This window comes from Abramis brama, assembly GCF_963993115.1.
Source record: "Abramis brama genome assembly, chromosome: 3".
Lineage (NCBI taxonomy): Eukaryota > Metazoa > Chordata > Actinopteri > Cypriniformes > Leuciscidae > Abramis > Abramis brama.
Window position 1 is genome coordinate 16,907,648 of NC_139965.1, and position 17,780 is coordinate 16,925,427.

The 17,780-nt window shown below is 37.3% G+C and overlaps 1 protein-coding gene across 1 annotated transcript in view; it reads right to left on the reverse strand.

Annotated features, from left to right (window-relative positions):
• Positions 1 to 17,780, reverse strand: part of nav2a (neuron navigator 2a) — a 101,591-nt gene that overhangs the window by 34,132 nt on the left and 49,679 nt on the right. Inside the window, exons 8-12 of the mRNA XM_084107423.1 lie at positions 14,368 to 15,493; positions 12,761 to 12,873; positions 11,912 to 12,020; positions 10,362 to 10,745; positions 3,910 to 4,032 (exon numbers count right to left, since the gene is read on the reverse strand). Of these exons, the coding sequence (XP_083963549.1) occupies positions 3,910 to 4,032; positions 10,362 to 10,745; positions 11,912 to 12,020; positions 12,761 to 12,873; positions 14,368 to 15,493 (1,855 nt within the window). The remainder of the gene's footprint in view (positions 1 to 3,909; positions 4,033 to 10,361; positions 10,746 to 11,911; positions 12,021 to 12,760; positions 12,874 to 14,367; positions 15,494 to 17,780) is intronic.

A 17,780-nucleotide genomic window follows, 5' to 3' on the forward strand; every position in this document is an offset into this window, starting at 1 on the left:
TAAGTGACAAAAAAACAATAAAATGCTACAAAAATGTAATACATGTCCAATTTAAATAGACTGAATCAAGTCATCAACATAAAATCCTGTGCATCTCTCTAATGCAAACAGTGAAAACAAAGTAATTTCATGCAAGAAATGCCATATGACCTGCTTGCTTTAACATCTAACTATTTTGTCTCATTTACTTCCCCATATCATAAATTGGGAAAAAACAACAACTTCTGATACTGAATTTACAGAGAAGCTTTCATGATCTAATGTGCACTGAGGGAAAAGACTAAACGGACTAATGTGGTGTGTGGTAAAAGGGTGGTGGAAATAAGGAAGGGTGATTGGGTCGCAGAACAAAAAGGGAGAAGATAACAAATAGATCTGGCTGAAAGAGAGAAACAAAGAGAGAGAGGGAGAGATGGATGAGTTTCAGGGCAGCAGAGACAGTGGTAGATGTTTAGAGCCTGGAGGTTAACCACAACATCCTCAGCGCAGTGGAGGGGACTTGTTCTCAGAAAAGAGGGAGGGGAAGCGTCCAAAATAGAGGGAGGCTATTTATGGTGCAAGAAACACGCATATTATATCATTTCATCATCGTGCTGTACATTTCCTCTTATGTGTTGAGTCTGAGGGGGACAGAGAGAAAATGAGGGGACGGGACTATAAAGAGATGGGAAAGATAGAGAGGAATTCCCCCATGTGCTCGTCCTGTGGTCAAGTCCTAACAAGACACACTGTAGTGTGGGTGAAGGGTGTATATATTTAAATGTATATGGGGTAAACCTAAACGCTGCCCAGTATCCTCCCAAATATTGAATAATAAACACAATAATTTAGTGTGAAATGGTCAAATGCAATTATATGTAACACAATAGGTTGATGTCTCTGAACAGTCTTGATCACATTCAAAAGCAGCATGAGTCAGCATCAGATCCATGCAAATGGTCCTACACAGAAACAAGATCTTTTGTTCTAGTGCGGAGAAGGGAATTCAAATCAGTTCAGTCATTTACATGACTAAATTATGCCATGATGTATATTAAAGCTACACTGTGTAATTTTTTAAGTTGATTCTTAGCAAAAAAACACTTTGTTCTTTCAAAATGATATGTGCTCATTCATGTGTAATTTCTTCTACCAACTAATCAAGTATTCTCATAAGCGTAGAATCTGCCATTTAGAATACATGTGAGCGAGTCGCTCGAATGGCGGCAGTCATGTTGCGTCTCCATCTTGAAAATACATTAGCCAAAGAGGGACATACCTGGAAATCCAAGCTTCGCCTTTCGCGTTTTTACACTCAGTGGCACCGTGACGAATGCGAGGGGGAGATTACTCGCGACTGCCGGCAGATTTGAATTAATACGGCCACCGTAGGAGTTAAAACGCCCTCGGAATGGGAAGGGCTAGAAAGTAATATTCAGTTGGTAGTCATAAACAATTTCACCGCTAGATGGGAGAATATCCTACACAGTGTAGCTTAAAACAAGTACTACAAAAAGGTATTCCAAACAACAGAATTTTTTTTAATATATATATATATATATATATATATATATAGTATAGGAGCCTGACTTTAATAGGAACTATTTTTTCTTAATTTTGTTATTTTTTAATTCATTTTCAGACAAAAAAATTATATGTTATGTGTGGTTGCCAGGGTATGTAGTTGTTAAGGTATTTTGAAAAACTCAACATGTGAACAATAATAATTTTAGTTTACTCATTGCAGCAATGATTTTGATTTGCTAATGTGCGTTCAACAAAATTCTGTACATGGTATAACAGCCGCATCTAAATGAGCATGTAATTTAGGAAGCAGCTAAATGCTGGTTTGCCTCTGGATGTGCAATATATTCAATAGTAGAATGAAAAAACTTATCCAACAAAACACACACAGAAAGCATTAGACCTCCATTTTTTTTAGGAAGTGCACATGATATGATTTTAAAAAGGGGAGCAATAAAAAAGCACAATCTTCCAATTTTTTCAACAATCTAAAACTTACTTTCCCATCTAGCTGAAGAACTAAATGTGGTGACGTAATACCAGAATGAAAGGCATCTCATCTGGTTCACGCACCCATCTGTCTTTCTGCCAGGTAATGACTCAAATACATATAAATACACATGCTAATTAAATATCATCGTTTAAAAAGGGGGCAGTTGCACCCACTCTGCAGGGTTACACCCACAGACTACAACATAGATCTGCAGCAGAGAGGGTTGTGGTGACAAGCAATCATTTCAGTTGTTTTCTTTCTTTTGAAAGCTAGTGGTGTGTGCAAGTTCAACTCAATAGAAGACCTATTTTCTTTTCTTTTCTGTAATGGAGCGTGCCATCAACAACCAGAGCCACCTCCAGTACAGGATTTACCCCAGCGAACTTAATATAGACCTCGAGCAGCCTATAAAACCAATGCAGCTGTGATAGGACTGGATTCAGACAAAGCAGTTAAACATGATTTGCTACAGAAGCTGATATTATGATTATGCATTTTTAAAATAATCTTCTCTCAGTATGTCACAACAGGAGAGAAAAGACTCTCAACTTCCATTTCATGCAGACTTTAAAGGTACGCTATGCAACTTTTGGCCCTCTGTCGGTAAAAAAAAAAAAAAAACTGCATGCATTATACGGAAGAACATCGTTTTGGTTGTGCTTCGGCTTTGTGTGACTGTGTGGATTAATATGTTTATCCACTGCTCATAAAACATTCACTACTATACTTAAGAGATATAACCAGTTTAGATGGAAAGGATCTCAAATTGACTAGCTGAAGATGTTACTGTAGCTTTACCCATTAATAGACACGGTACTTCTATGAAAATCAATTCCAGCACAGCACTACAACAACCAAAATGACCCTTCACAACAGATAATGCTTTACAATGAACTCTGTTAGAGAGCGACATATGGAAATTTATCAGTTCAATAAGATACCTTACTTGCTGAGTAATAAAAACCTCCATCTTCAAAAATATTTCAAGTCCCTCAGTTTCTTTGCATCTCTGAAAAGCCAAGCCAATGTTGATTCTTGTTTTATTACGAGCTCTGTCGTTCTCCTTTTGCCAGGAGACTCTCCTCTGATCTGTGTGTTTTTTTTTTTTTAAAGCGGTGACTCCCCGGAGGTTGGAGATTTAGCGGCTCCATTTCAAACTTTCTCGCTCGTTGTGACAACTAACCTCTGCCACTCCTACACCAGACACGCATCAAAGCAGCCAGAGCAACTATTCTCTATTTACAGAAATGATGAGTCACACACGGGCGAGTGATGTATGTACGCAATTTCCTGTGGAAACCATCCCGCTAGATCTAAAATATACTTAAAATATAACACTTATAATAAGCTTATCATAGTGAATCAATCAGTGCAAGAAAAAAGGAAGTGGAAGAAGGATTGATGATGTATTTACAAAGTTACATAGTGTACCTTCAGGGAAAGACAAGGACATTTAAAGGCACACTATGCAGTTTCCGTTTTTCTCAAACAGCGACCCCTAGAGTCGCTGTGGAGTAAATACCTCTCACGCAGAGCCGTCTCTGCACTCTTCCGACCGCGCTTTCTTCGTCGACTCTGCCATGATTCACGTCTGAAATGCGTGCTAGTGTCTTCTATAGAGGCTGCTTCATATGTTGTTGATGTATGTGACGTCGTGCCGTAAAGCAAGTCGTGATTCTCGCGAGATTTGTCGGGGCGCCACCTCTCAAACCTGCATTGCTGGTTCTGCCAGCGGCGTCCCCCCCCCGCTTTGCTATCAGGGATGATTCGCCCTACTACGAGTTCGTTTACCATCGAAATGATTTCGAAGCTGTTATATTAAGATACAAATCTTGCATAGTGTGCCTTTAAATGTAGAAGTGAATCCACATTTTGTGTATGTAAAGAATACAAGAGAAAGAAGTACAAGGTACCTGTCGGCGTCTCCCTGGCCGGTGGAGGCATTACGCTGCAGACTTTCCCGTACCATTGCCATTCCATCCGGCATCCGGTTCAATCGCCGTGTATACAGACTCAATCCCCCATCCGTCATGTACCTGAGAAAACACACAGATACAGATATTACATAAGTAATTAAAAGATTAGGAAATAAAGAACATTCAAAAGCAATGAAACTGCTCACTGACACACATCACAGATTTGGAGGTCACACATCTTGAAATAAATTGACCACTAAATATATAATAGATAGAGATAACAATCGATAACGATGATTTAGATAATGCAGAGATCCACTCTGACATATTAACTGCTTTTTTAATTAGTTCCAGATAATAGAGTGGAGGGGAAAAGTGCAAAGAGTTCCTGTAGGCTGCAATGAAGTCAATTTGACCACACAAAATCACTGCAGTATTTTGGGGCCCTAAATATTTGCTAATAATGCTGGTCATCAGACTTTACAGATAAATAAACATATCAATACAGAGAATGATATTCTATATTATCAGTCTAAGTAAAACGCATCTTAGTTTTCAGACAGTCTAGCTTTTTATGGCAAATAGGATGTTTGACTAGTTTCGGTAGAACTAGACTGGAACTAGAACCTTAATCAACTAAACTAAACAGTGTTTCATTTAATACAGCCCTCATGACTAATGACATCCAACCCTCAACTGGTTTAAATCAGGCAACAGGAAGTGCGTGCGTGCGTGCGTGTGTGTGTGTGTGTGTGTGTGTGTGTGTGTGTGTGTGAGAGAGAGAGACATGAGGTTATTAGGGCCAATGATTCACAATCACTCCAAAAAAAAGGCAAGAAAATCCTACCTTCATCAGTCTTGAACTAACTGTTACCATCTAATAATACCAGATGTGTGCATGTAAAACTCAACAGTTTCACTCAAGCAACATCACTCATTTCTTTATCCATTCATTCACAAACGCCTATGAGATTTAGGTGGGAGAAAGGACCACTTGGTGAAAAACAAACCCTCACATAACTAAAACACAATCGGATACTCTTCCAAATATTTGCCCTGTCAATTGATTCCTGGCTGCTCGCCGTCACTCACTCTCCTATAGCTCCCACCGGACACTGGAATAAAACACCTTCTTCATGCTCAAGCAGACTCACTCAAGGTAAGACAGTTGTGCGTCTGTTAGTGTTTGGCTGTGTGTCGGTACAGTGGCTCTTTGTGTAAAATACTGTTACATCATATTGAGAATATTCTGCTGAAATAGATGGAGCTGTTGGGTTTATACGGCCAACGGTTCATCAACATCTCTAATCAAATCACCTCCTCATACCTCCGATTCTCAATTTCCCTCTACATTTCTGAGCGCATGGGTGAATTTCACAAAAAATACCAAGAAATATAGGTTATAATTCACCATAAAATCTTAATTCTCATGAAAACCATGCTTAATAAATATATATATATATATATATATATATATATATATATATATATGTTTCCCTTACATTTTGTAACGTGACTTTTTTTTAGACAGTTTTCATAACACTTGCTATCACATTTACAATCCAACTTCAAGCATCAATAGAGAACAGCATCATACTTTTCTGTACTTCTGTACTTATTTGTAAGAAAAAATGCATTTTGATGCTGCAAGTAAAATCTAGATTACACTAAACAGAAACAGTCTAAAAACAATCAATAAATGTTAATAACGGTCACATTACGCATACAGATTGACAACAATGACTGACATACCTTTCAGTCTTAAACATCCATCAGATGAGATGAGATCTCCTCTCAACACACGCTTTCTGGACTCTCTGATGAATTTGTTTGCAATAGTGTGTGAGGTTATGAATAGGTTTTGCATGTGTATTCTCTAGTGCTGGACTATATTCTATGTCTCTACTCTTGTGTGTGTGTGAATGGCTGAAATTTGTGCCGGTGTGCTGGACTGTTTGGTGAAGAGGGAGGAGGCTAAACCAACCACCCCCTTCCCCAAAACACACACACACACACGCCCTCACATAAACACAACCCCCACCCCATGAGCAGACCGGGCCAAGACAGCCTGAAGGGGTTTTTGGAGAGGGGCAACGCATGAGGAGAAAGAGAGGGAAGAGAAAGAGAGTTCAGAGAGGAAAAGTAAGACTAAACTGGTGCTAATCTGACATTTGAAGAGCAAAATGGATATTTCAAGGAGGAATTGCTGTACACAATATACATTTATTTCTAATTCTATTTATTTATGAGATAAACGAAAAGTAAAGATACACACACACATATAAACACTTGCAAAGTTTGCTTAATTGTCATGAAATCAATATATAAAAATCAATTCATTATTTTAAATTATTTTAATGACAATTAGGCACACTTTTCAAATTCTCATTACTGTCAGAATGCAATATATCTTTAATGATCAGGCTTCATTGCCTTTATGCTAAATTTAATTATTTATTTTTTTTCTTGTGAAATTTGGGTAATATTCTTCCTAGACATGTTCTTTGGGAGGTTTTGAAGGAATAAAAAAATACTATTTTTTTTTAATATTTTTTTTTAAATCCCAAAAGCCTGAACATAAGACAATCAAACCTGAGACAATCTTCTAATTGTCTCAAGATTGTATATGCATACATTTACACACATACACACACACACACACACACACATAAATCAATCAATCCTGGAAAATTGAGATAATTGAGAAAATTAAGCATATTGCTCATATATTAAAAAAAGAGATATATTCAGAAAATACAAATGCAAAAACACCAGCATATATTAAATATCCTACAATAATGTACTTTTTTTTACTAAAGAAACCCGAACATTAGACAATCAATCTCGCGACAATCTTCAAAATGGTTTCCACGTAATTTGAGTTCATGAATTTACACTTTAAAAACCAATTTATGTGTGAAACAACACAAACGCACAGCCTAAACAAACTAAAGCTCTAAATCCCATGCAGGACTATCCTATATGGTCAAACTTTAACCAGTGTACACCTCCACAGATGGCACAATTCCCAGCATTTCCATCTCATTCCAGATGATTATCTGTTTTGTGGAAATGTCAGTAGCCTCAGAGACACCGTAACTACAATGTCAGTAATAAAAGCCTCTTTTAAGTAAAGAACATTTTCATTTCAGCACGATACACATGATGTAATGTGACAAACCTGTCGCTCCATTATCAAAGTGCTGTCATGAATAGAGGAAGGAGATCATATTAGCTCAACCTATATGTGTTCATACATCCAGCAGCCTGGGGTGCATTTCTACAGTAAAGCTTTTAACCCGTCAGCCCAGATTGGACTGTGAAAACAACCACTTTGAGACTTGGGAAATCAGATCCAACAGCGGTATTATAGAGCCTCCTTTCCGTGAGGGATCTGGTTCAAACATGTTAGTGAACTCTGAGATCTATAAAGCCTCCCAATACCGATTTCACTTGCCTCAATGCTCATGACATCATCTATTGTGCAGGGTATCCTCAAGTTTAAGAGACATTTACTAAAGCACATAAGAGACTCCTTTGGGTCTGTATTGGCCTTTCAGTTAAGTGTCAGTGTTAAGGGCTTCACGTTCAAAATGTCAAAATTACAATAGCACCCCTACGACGTGCAGTAAAAGTGAGCAAAATGTGACAGGATTTTGTCAGACGTTTAAATTTGATATTAATTAACATCTTAGTAGTGTTGTCAAAAGACCCGGTACTTCGGTACCAAGTCGGTACAATTTTTTTTTTAAACATCACGGTACCAGGTTTTCTCGTGAAAGACATGGCGACCGGCGGTGCTGCTGATGTGGTGCTGATGTTTTTGCGCGTGCAGATACGTTATTTCAAATGGCGCGCGGCAAGCGCGCTCATAATAGAAGCGGCGCGCTCGTTTTTCCATGCGCGCCTATGTTCATGGATGCATAGCAACAACAGACGCCACGGGAGAACAAGCGCTTGTGGAAAGGAGAAAGCGGTGCGAACTGCGCTCTCCATGATGACGAGGAAGTATTAGCAAATAATTAATTGATTTCTAGCCCTTGCATTAGCTTTACTACTATATATAGCCTATTTATATATAGAGGAGAGGAACTATATAGATATATTTATGGAGATGAGAAATAAAAAGCCGTCATTAATATCAGTCCGTCAGAAAATCAGTTCTAGTCTTATTCTTGGCTGGATAACTCCTAGCAGGTTTAAAAAGCCCTTTTAAAATTAAATATGAATGCAGTTTTGGATTAAATAAAAGTACAGTCAAGTCAAATAAAACACGTTTTATCTCCTGTATAGTTTGGTAACGCTACAATAAGATACCATTCATTAACATCACTTAATGCGTTATCTAACATAACACATTGAGTGAACAATATATTTTTTACAACATTAATTAATGTTTGTGAATGTTATTTAATACAAACACTTGATTGGTCATGTTTGTTCACTTCATTCATTGTGCATTAAATAATGTTAACTTTTGATTTTAAAAATGTATTTTTAAATTAACCCCTAAAGGAGAATAATTGCGACAGTATATAACTATTGTTTATTGTTAGGTCATTTTATCTAATGTTATCTAACAAATGGAATCTTATTGTAAAGTGTTTTTAATACTACAGTTTCCATCTTTGTAACTGTGATATACACTTTAATATAATTATGTAAATTTAATCTAAATTAAGCTTTGGTACCGAAACTGGTACCGAGAACTGTGGATTTTCACTGGTATTGGTACCGAATACTGAAATTTTGGTACCGTGACAACACTACATCTTAGCGATATTTTGCACCCAGAAGTCAGGCTCACGGCCAGGTGTAATTACAGCCTGTCTGTCTCCTGGCCCGTTCTCTATAATCTGGTTATGTTACAGGCACTAGAACGGTTTGTAGTGCTTAAACCTCACAGGAAGACTGTGATTGTGAGGAAATAATAACACGAGAGGTTTAAATTGCACATTATCACAGTCAAGGTATGCAGAGAGCTTGTTTCAGCATGAAGTGGGAGTTAAATCCAAGTCTGTACACTCAGTACAGGGGATGCGAATGCACCAAAGACGCTTTTATTCCTGCCCAAAGGGCCAGCGCAAGGTGAGAGTATTGCATTTAATGTGCTCACCTGCGTCATTAGATGTCATAAGTGTTTTTTAACAAACACCTGAATTAAAACCTACAAGTGAGAATTGAACCAGTGAATCAGGGCAACACTGATATAAATCAAAAACACACACGATCCCAAACCCTTCACTAGCGTCTCTCCTGAGCTCTGATGCAAAGGCAGTAGAGAGGGAAAAATAAATCCATTTCAGCTTTTAAGAGCGTCCCCCCAAAAATGTCAAAACACGTCTACTATCATATAATGTAAAATTAGCAAAAAACACTAGTTTGGGGTCTGTAAGTTGTTGGTTTTTATTTAAAGAAATTAGTCATTTTACTCAGGAAGAATGCATTAAATTGATCAATGGTAAAGACATTTATAATGTTACACAAATGTTCTTTTGAATCCTGAAAAAAAGTGTATCACAGTTTCCACAAAAATATTAAGCTTCACAACTGTTTTCAACATTGATAGTAATAAGGAATCAGCATATTAGAATGATTTCTGAACGATCATGTGACAATTATGACAGGAGTAATGATTCTGAAAATTCAACTTTGCCATCACAGCAATAAATTACATTTTAAAATATATTAAAACAGAAAGCCATTATTTTAAATTGTAATAATATTCCACAACATTGTTTACTGTATTTATGATCAAATCTTACAGACCCCAAACTTTTAAACTGTAAATCTTTTACTGATTTAGCACATATCCTAAACCAATGCCCAAATGTAAAATGTGGCTCTTAGTTAACACTATCCATTAGATTTAATAAGGTAATCATAAAACTTGCCCTTACAAAGGTAAAAAAAAAAAATGCCCCTGGAAATTAATTCCAGGAGGCGAACATTGCCCTTTAATGGAAAAGTTCATTTCTGACTGTGATAGTCACACATTGACTTACGATCTCAATAAGAAAATGCAGTAAAAAACATATAAATTCATATTTAGAGACCTATCTCACCCTCTAGTGGCTACACTGCAATAAAACAACACTAAAATGCCCACATGGATAAGTTCACAGGTCTTCACAGAAAGCATGATTCATTTGATTATCTTTATGCCACATGGTAATGTGCAAATTTATGAACTGTAATGAAAATCTCATTACAGTAAATAGAAACGAGATACATTTACATCAACCCACTCCCTTAAGCTAAGGCACTTAACAGACTCACTTCTCAGGAAGGGTTAGGAATATAACTGGCTGAATATCTTCTAGGACCAACAAAGAATTATCACTTTATCACCTTTAAACTGCCTTTTAATTTTCCTTTTATCTTCACTAAACTACATGAAGACAACACCTTTACTTATCAGCCATTGAAAAACCATGTTTCACACTCACCCGCTGGTCAGCTCATCAGTGCGGGCGTTCTTAGCCAGCACGTCTCCATCACTCATATATCCACTCATTTCCAGCCCCACTCCCGCCAGCTCCAGATCCTCCACCCTGTCCCCCAGCTCCAGACCACAGAGGGCACTGCCACGCGCTGCCAGCTGCTTCCGGAGAGGACCCGGGTACAGATACCGGCCTTGGCCGGACGCCACCCCTCCGCTCCGGGACTGATACCCGTTACCGACTGAGGGAGCATCTCCTGCTTGCAGACGGGGACTGGACGGGCCCATGCGACTGGCCCAGGACAGTGGCGCAGGACGTGATGCCATGCTGAGGATGCTGCGACCGCTCATTTCAGTGGTCACGCTACCATCAAAAGTGGTTTCCAGTGTACTGAGAGAGAGAGAGAGAAAAAAAAAACATTTTCAGTCAATATGAAATCAAACTTAACTTGCTCCTTGTTTTAACAACTTCCCTTTTCATTTGAGTATCTGTGTCCTTAAAGGTAACACTTTAGTTTAGGGTCCAATTCTCACTATTATTGCTTATTAACATGCATATTACTAAAATATTGGCTGTTTATTAATTCTGCACGACCGTTTTCTACAACCCTTATACAACCCAATACTTAAACTCAACAACTACCTTACAAACTCTTAATAAGCAGTAATTAGGAGTTTACTGAGGCAAAAGTTGTAGTTAATAATTAGTTAATAGTGAGAATTGGACCCTAATCTAAAGTGTGTGTATATACAATCACACACATACCATATTAATACGTAAATGGAAACACATGGTTCATATGAACTTCTAAAATAAAATGTACCATGGTATGTAAAATGTCTGCAAAAATACCATGGTTACTACTATTATTATTATTATTATTATTTTTTTTTTTACATTGGTAGCTCATACCAAGTTTTACCAAGTATAGTTTAGTCCTCAAAACTACAGTTACTATGGTATTTTCACCAAACAGCATTCAATTACAACATTTCCTTTTAATATGAGAATTTTTATGAGAATTTTTTTATAAATAGTACTGAGGAATTGTAACAAATATTCTGACACCTCAGGAAACAAAAATGCCTTGCTGCTCTCATTTTGCCCTAAAATGGACTTTTTCAGCAGTTCACAATTACTGCATTATGCCATCATAGCAATGCAGTCTAGGTCAATTAGATGAATAATCAAAAAGAGGAACAAAAACGGTTTTAAGAATAGAATGAGATGGAAAAAACACCAATAGTGCAAAAAAAAAAAAAGTGTCCTTTTATGGCAGCCTGTGTTTTTGCCAGTTTGATTGGGATGGAGGATAGAAGAATAATGTGCTTTCCTTAATGGTTCACCAAATAACCGTCTTCTTCTCCATCTTAGCCACTGGATGTGGTTCTTGAGATGGCTATTTGGTTCTTTGGAGATTAAAAAGATTCTGGATGTTTCATTGCAGGTTCTTCATATAGGAAGGATTCTGGGTTCTTTAACACCAGATTATAGGTGCATTCTTTGTGAAAGTTCTCCAGGCTGTGATAAGAAATAAATACTGTAGATGCATCTACCTGTGTGTGATTTGCGTCCCCCGCAAACTTGACATGGTCTCTTCTAAATTTTGTCTCAGGTCAGCAATGTTTTTGACTGTCCTCAGGCGTCTGGACTCTGGATCTTCACCTGAAAATAGGACATTCATTTTCACACTTTATATCATATATCAGTATTTATATACTACTGTTTAAAATGTTGGGGTCAGTAAGATTTTGTTTTTAAAGAAATTAATACTTTCATTCTGCAAGGACACATTGAATTGAATAAAAGTTACAGTAAAGAAATGTATAAATGTTATACAACTTTTCTATTTTAAATAAATGCTGTTCAACTTTCTATTCATCAAAGAATCCTGAAAAAATCTATCACAGTTTCCACAAAAAATATTAAGCAGCACAACTGTTTTCAACACTGACATTAACAAGAAATGTTTCTTGAACAACAAATCAGCATATTAGAAAATTCAGCTTTGATCACAGGAATAAATTACATTTTTAAAATGCATTAAAAAGAAAACACTTATTTTAAAATGTAATAATATTTCACAATATTACTGTTTTTCTGTATTTTTCATTAAATAAATGCGGGCATGATGAGCAGAAGAGACTTCTTTCAAAAAAATTAAGAAAAAAATCTTACTGATCCCAAACTTAAACTGTGTAAATATTCTAATCATAATTTCTTACTGGAATAAACTTCAGAACATAATCCTTTATATATATATATATATATATATATATATATATATATATATATATATATATATATATATATAAATATAAATTATTATTATTATTATTATTCAAATATGTATTAAATATGTATTATTTATATTATTATCTTCTGATATAAATTGAACAGGTTACCTGACAGGTCCTCAGTTGAAGACTGGCTGATCTTACTGAAGCTACAGGAGTCACTACTGAGGCATCCAGAGCTTGGGTTTGAGCCAATGTTTCCATCTATCTCATTCTGAGACCTAAAAACACAGGGGTTAAAAATAAAAAAGTGATCATTCATGTAGATAAGCATGCACACATTTTCTATGACATCGTTGTCAGCAGAAGTCATGGCCTGACTAATGGAATCCTTTATGGAAAACAAACACAGGGCAAAGAGTCTGTTTCGGAGGAAATACCAGTCAAACGCTTCACAGCTGAGCCTGACGGGGAGTCATACACATGTGAACATGCATGCACACTTACTAGAGCCATATGCAATGAGGTCTCATAAACTATATACAAATGAGCAATGCTGTGCTCCTGTTTTGGAATTAATCCATTTTATTTATCTGTCCATCTAATATGTATTACATGCATAAAAGTAGGATTCTGCACTAGATGTAAAAAAAAAAAAAAAAAAAATTCACACTCATGTCAATTTTAAACTTTATTTTATTTCAATTAGTTTCTAAGGTAACACTTCCAATTTTCTTTCTTTTTCTTTCTTTCTTTCTTTCTTTCTTTTTATAAGTTGGACTGCATGTGTAGGAAATGGAAAATATGCCTCTTTTGGAGTTTACATTTTAGTTCACAGCAAAATACAAATCAAATCTGATTTTTACAACCCAGTTCAAACCACATTCATATTTGTTCCACATTTTTACATGGTCTGAAATCCGAATTTGAACTAAAATCTGATTTTTATTTCCGATTAATATCATTAATGTCTTTCATTGTTATTTTAGTATAATTCATGTACAAGTATTTTCTTTATTAAAGTTTAAGTTTTAATAAAGCTTAAGCTTTTGTCATTTTTATTACATTTTTAAATACTTCTGTTTAGATTTAATCTATTTCTATTCCAGTTTTAGTAATTTTAGTACTTTAACTATACTTTAAAATAAAGTTAAAAAAGTTTAAGTTTATCAGTATTTATATTTTATTTTATTTTATTACAGCTAAACTTCAATTAATGAAAACAATTTTAATAGTTTAAGGGTACGTTTACATGACAAAAAACGGAAAAGTTTTTCCTTTTCCCGTACAGGCGACAACGTTGTCAAAACGATCCCCGTTCACATGGATGCGTGAAAACAACTGTAAACGCTGTATTATTCAAGCCAGGCCAGTAGTTGGCGATGTCACTTTGTAAAGAAACAATAAGCGCCTATAGACTGAACACGTGATGCACATGCACATGATGTCGATGTTTTCACAAATTTGCGTTTGTGTAGTTTACATGGAGATGACAACGGTATCGTTTTTTTAAAAAATCGTTTTCAAAACTTTGTTTTCAGGCCCCCAAAACACCAATGTCGCATAAATGGACGTCCAAAATGCATATTTTTTTTTCCATTTTTAGTTGAAAATGGTGGTTTGTACGCGGACCCTTAGTTTCAGTTAACAATAACAACACTGGTTGCAAACTTGGCCAAATTAAAAGACCCCCTATGGCTCAAGTCCGTCCTTCAATCTAATTCGACGGTATTTTTAGACCTGTTTTCAGCTGAAAATCCCAACAACAGTCTCACCTGTACATGAAGGGTGCTACGGTGGCTGTGTTGGGGTGGTTGTACTGCTGCTGGGGTTGAGGCAGCTGCACGCTGACCGTGTTGCAGGCCGTGGATTGTGTTCCGTTGGCCACTGGGGCACCACTGTGCGTTTGGTGTCCTTTGCCCTCGGTGGAAGCCAGGCTGGAAGAAGACGAGGAATGCCGACTGTCCCTCTGAAGTCCCAGACCCCCTCCCAGACGCATACTGCGTGGCCTCTCATTATCTTTACCACCGAGAGGCAGCGCTGAGCTTTTTACCGCTCCATTTCCTGTGCTTTTACTTCCTGGTTTTGGAATTCCGCTATGTGCAGGGGCGGAGCTATCTTTCTTGGTAACGCCCACTTTGCCACCTTTGGGTATAAAGATGCCGATCTTGGAGGCTTTCCTGGGCTCTGCCTCTGAGAGAGCAACTCCGCTTGAGGGAACAACTTCCTCCTTAACCTCTTCTTTGGTCTCTACCTTTTCCAAGGCAGGGACACGCTTGGACTCCTTCCCGTTTTTGTCCTTGTCCTTAGCTTTTTCCTTCTCTTTCTCTACAGCTTTAGTTGAGGCTTTTTTTGCCGTGAGCGCCCGGCTAAATGTCCGCTGCGCAATGCCCTTCAGTGCAATCTTTGGGCTGCTGGTCGTCATGTTAAAAGAACTTGATCCGTTCGTGGGTCTGACATTACCATCCGTTTCCTCAAAGGGTTCTGTATTGGAACCAGCCTCGACTCTTTCCGAACCCAAGCCGGCATCTTTTCCTCCTGTCGGCGTAACAGCGCCCTCTGTTTGCGCGGATGATTTGGAACCTCCTTTGCTATTGAAAAGTTTGAGTTTCTCCAGCATGGACTTCTGAGGCACAGCTTTCGGTGTCGGATCTGGAGGCACGGGCTGCTTGGCTTGGAGATCTGGCTTGATGGAAAGCACCGTTGAGGAAGCGGAGGAGGTAGCAGTGTGCTTGGTGCTCTGAGATTTGATTCTCCAGGGTTTGCTACTCGAGTTGGGATGGGGGATGGCTGATGACGAAGATGAAGATGAAGATGCCACAGTGCTGGTGCTGACAGAGGTGCAGGTGGACACCAGGGATGACTCAGTCACGCCTTGTGAGGTGATACTCTCTGATGATTCTGGAGAGGAAACCACATGAGAGGTGAGGATGAAACACAAAAACAGTCAATAATGGACATTGAGACAGTTGGACTGCATATGTTGGAGAAGGAGTTCAATTCAAAACACATTCATATGTGTACCACATTTAGATGAAATTTAAATTCAAATTCAAATCCACTTAAAATCAGAACCGTTTCAGTTTGAGTCTTAAAACTCATCTTTGATCACCAAATTGTCATATTTAAACTTTTTTTTTTCTTGAAAAAAAATTATTCATGCCTTAAAATAGCTTGAATGTAACTCTACACCCTTGCTCATTTAGTATAAGCGGTTCTATGAATATGCAAATGAGCCCCGCCTCCACTCACTCACACCAGCTCAGAGATCCACTCGTTGATGATCCAACTTTGACGTGATTGGTTAGAAGGTAGTTTGTGGCGTCAGAAACACCAGCGATTTCAAACCGAGTTTTTGAGACTGTCTTTGGTTCACTGCAGTTTTAAGAAGAAAATACTGAGCAATGGTGCAGACTTATGAATTTGAACATGGTTTGTCTTAAAGCATATTTCAAACACCACACAGACATATAAACAACATTCAAAACTTGATTAGACTTTAAGATTATTTATGTACTACTATAGCATTTATTAATATTTTGAATTGACTTTTATTTTCATACCTTCAGTTTTCATTTTAGTTTATGTTTTTTTCTTTTTTTTTTATGTAGCTTTAATTCATTTTATTTCAGTTTTAGTAATCTTACTTCATCAACTTCTTCAGTGAAAAGTTTTTAAAGTTTAAGGATCTCATCTAATATTTCAGCTTCTTTCAATTACCCAAAATTTTAGTTATAGTTAACAGTAACAACACTGGAATGGTCAGATCAGATTTCACATCTTTTTCCTCCAGCAATCTGATGGATACAAACCCGATCCAATTTGTGCTTTGAAATCCAATTAAAATCTCATTTTTGCAAACGAGTCAAACAGAATGATCAGATTTCAAGTGATTTTTCATCAAAGGAAACATCAAATAATGTATGAGAAAGTCTCTTGGAACTGCACTGATATCATTACTATAGAAACAGATACAACAATAACAACAGTGATACTAAAGATCAGATCTGAAAACTAAATTGGACTTTAGTCCAGTGCAGTGTTGTGGAAGAAGAACCTATAAGGGAAATAAAGTGATAATTAAAGTAGATTTAATGCTAAGAAAAACAAAGTTTAACCAGAGATGCATATTGAAACCGGTCTCCCTGGCCATAAAAGGTTAGTTACTCTTGAGCTAATGTTATTCTAATAGTGAGCAGCAGACAGCCAACTGAGATCCATTCTAAACTGTTTACACTAAAACAGCGAGTAAGACTTCAATGCCCATTCAAACGCCAGAGGCCAAGTTTAGCTATTGTGTTCTGTGTGACATACACAATCAAAACTTCCTTTAAACAACTGACATAATACAAAAAAAAAAACTGTTTGCAAAAAGAAAAATATAACATTTAAATCAGCAAGTTATCGGTCTCCCATTCACCTGAGAAGTCCATTTGTTAAAGTGTGCTGGTTTCAGTCAGTCCAGCCTGTAGAGTCTCAGTAGTGGAGTTCACTCGCAGGAGTTACAACTGCAAATAAAACGCTAACCGCAAACACCCCGCTGTCTCTCTCTCCAGCCCCCTCCCTCTGAGCCTGTAGATCACGCTGAACACACTCGCTCGGTCAGGCGGCTGGTGGTCCAAAAGACCTCAAGTGCCCAAAAACTCGAAAAACAGTATACTAATGCTGCACATTACAAATGAGATCTAGCAGAAGAGATATATAAAACTATAGATTCCCTGAGTGCCGAATGTTTCTCACAGATAAATGAAGTGATGTTTATTCAGATATATATCACACTGAAATGTTATGCACTTAAGTTAAGATTGACTGCACTGCTAAAGAAAAAGCTCAAATGTTTCTTTATCTTTCAGGTTCAGCATTTGTTTTTATTTGCATATTTTATTCAGTGATCTGACATGGGGAGAAACACTGTTCCCATCTCATTCAGTTTAGCATTTAATGAGCGGCAAAGAAACAAAGCGGCAATTAGGAAGTGATTAAGGTCCAATTAGCCATGCAAGCCAGAGAGAAGTGGGTCAGACCACTAATGACTTCCAATAGGTAGAGAGAGGAAAGAGAGGGGCTGAGAGGGGGATAGGTCAAAAAAACAAAAAAAGAAAAAAAAAGACCTGGCTTAGTTATAGAGATTAAAGTCGAGAGAGAGAAAAAGATCTTGTACCACAAAACAAATGATGCAACAATGAGT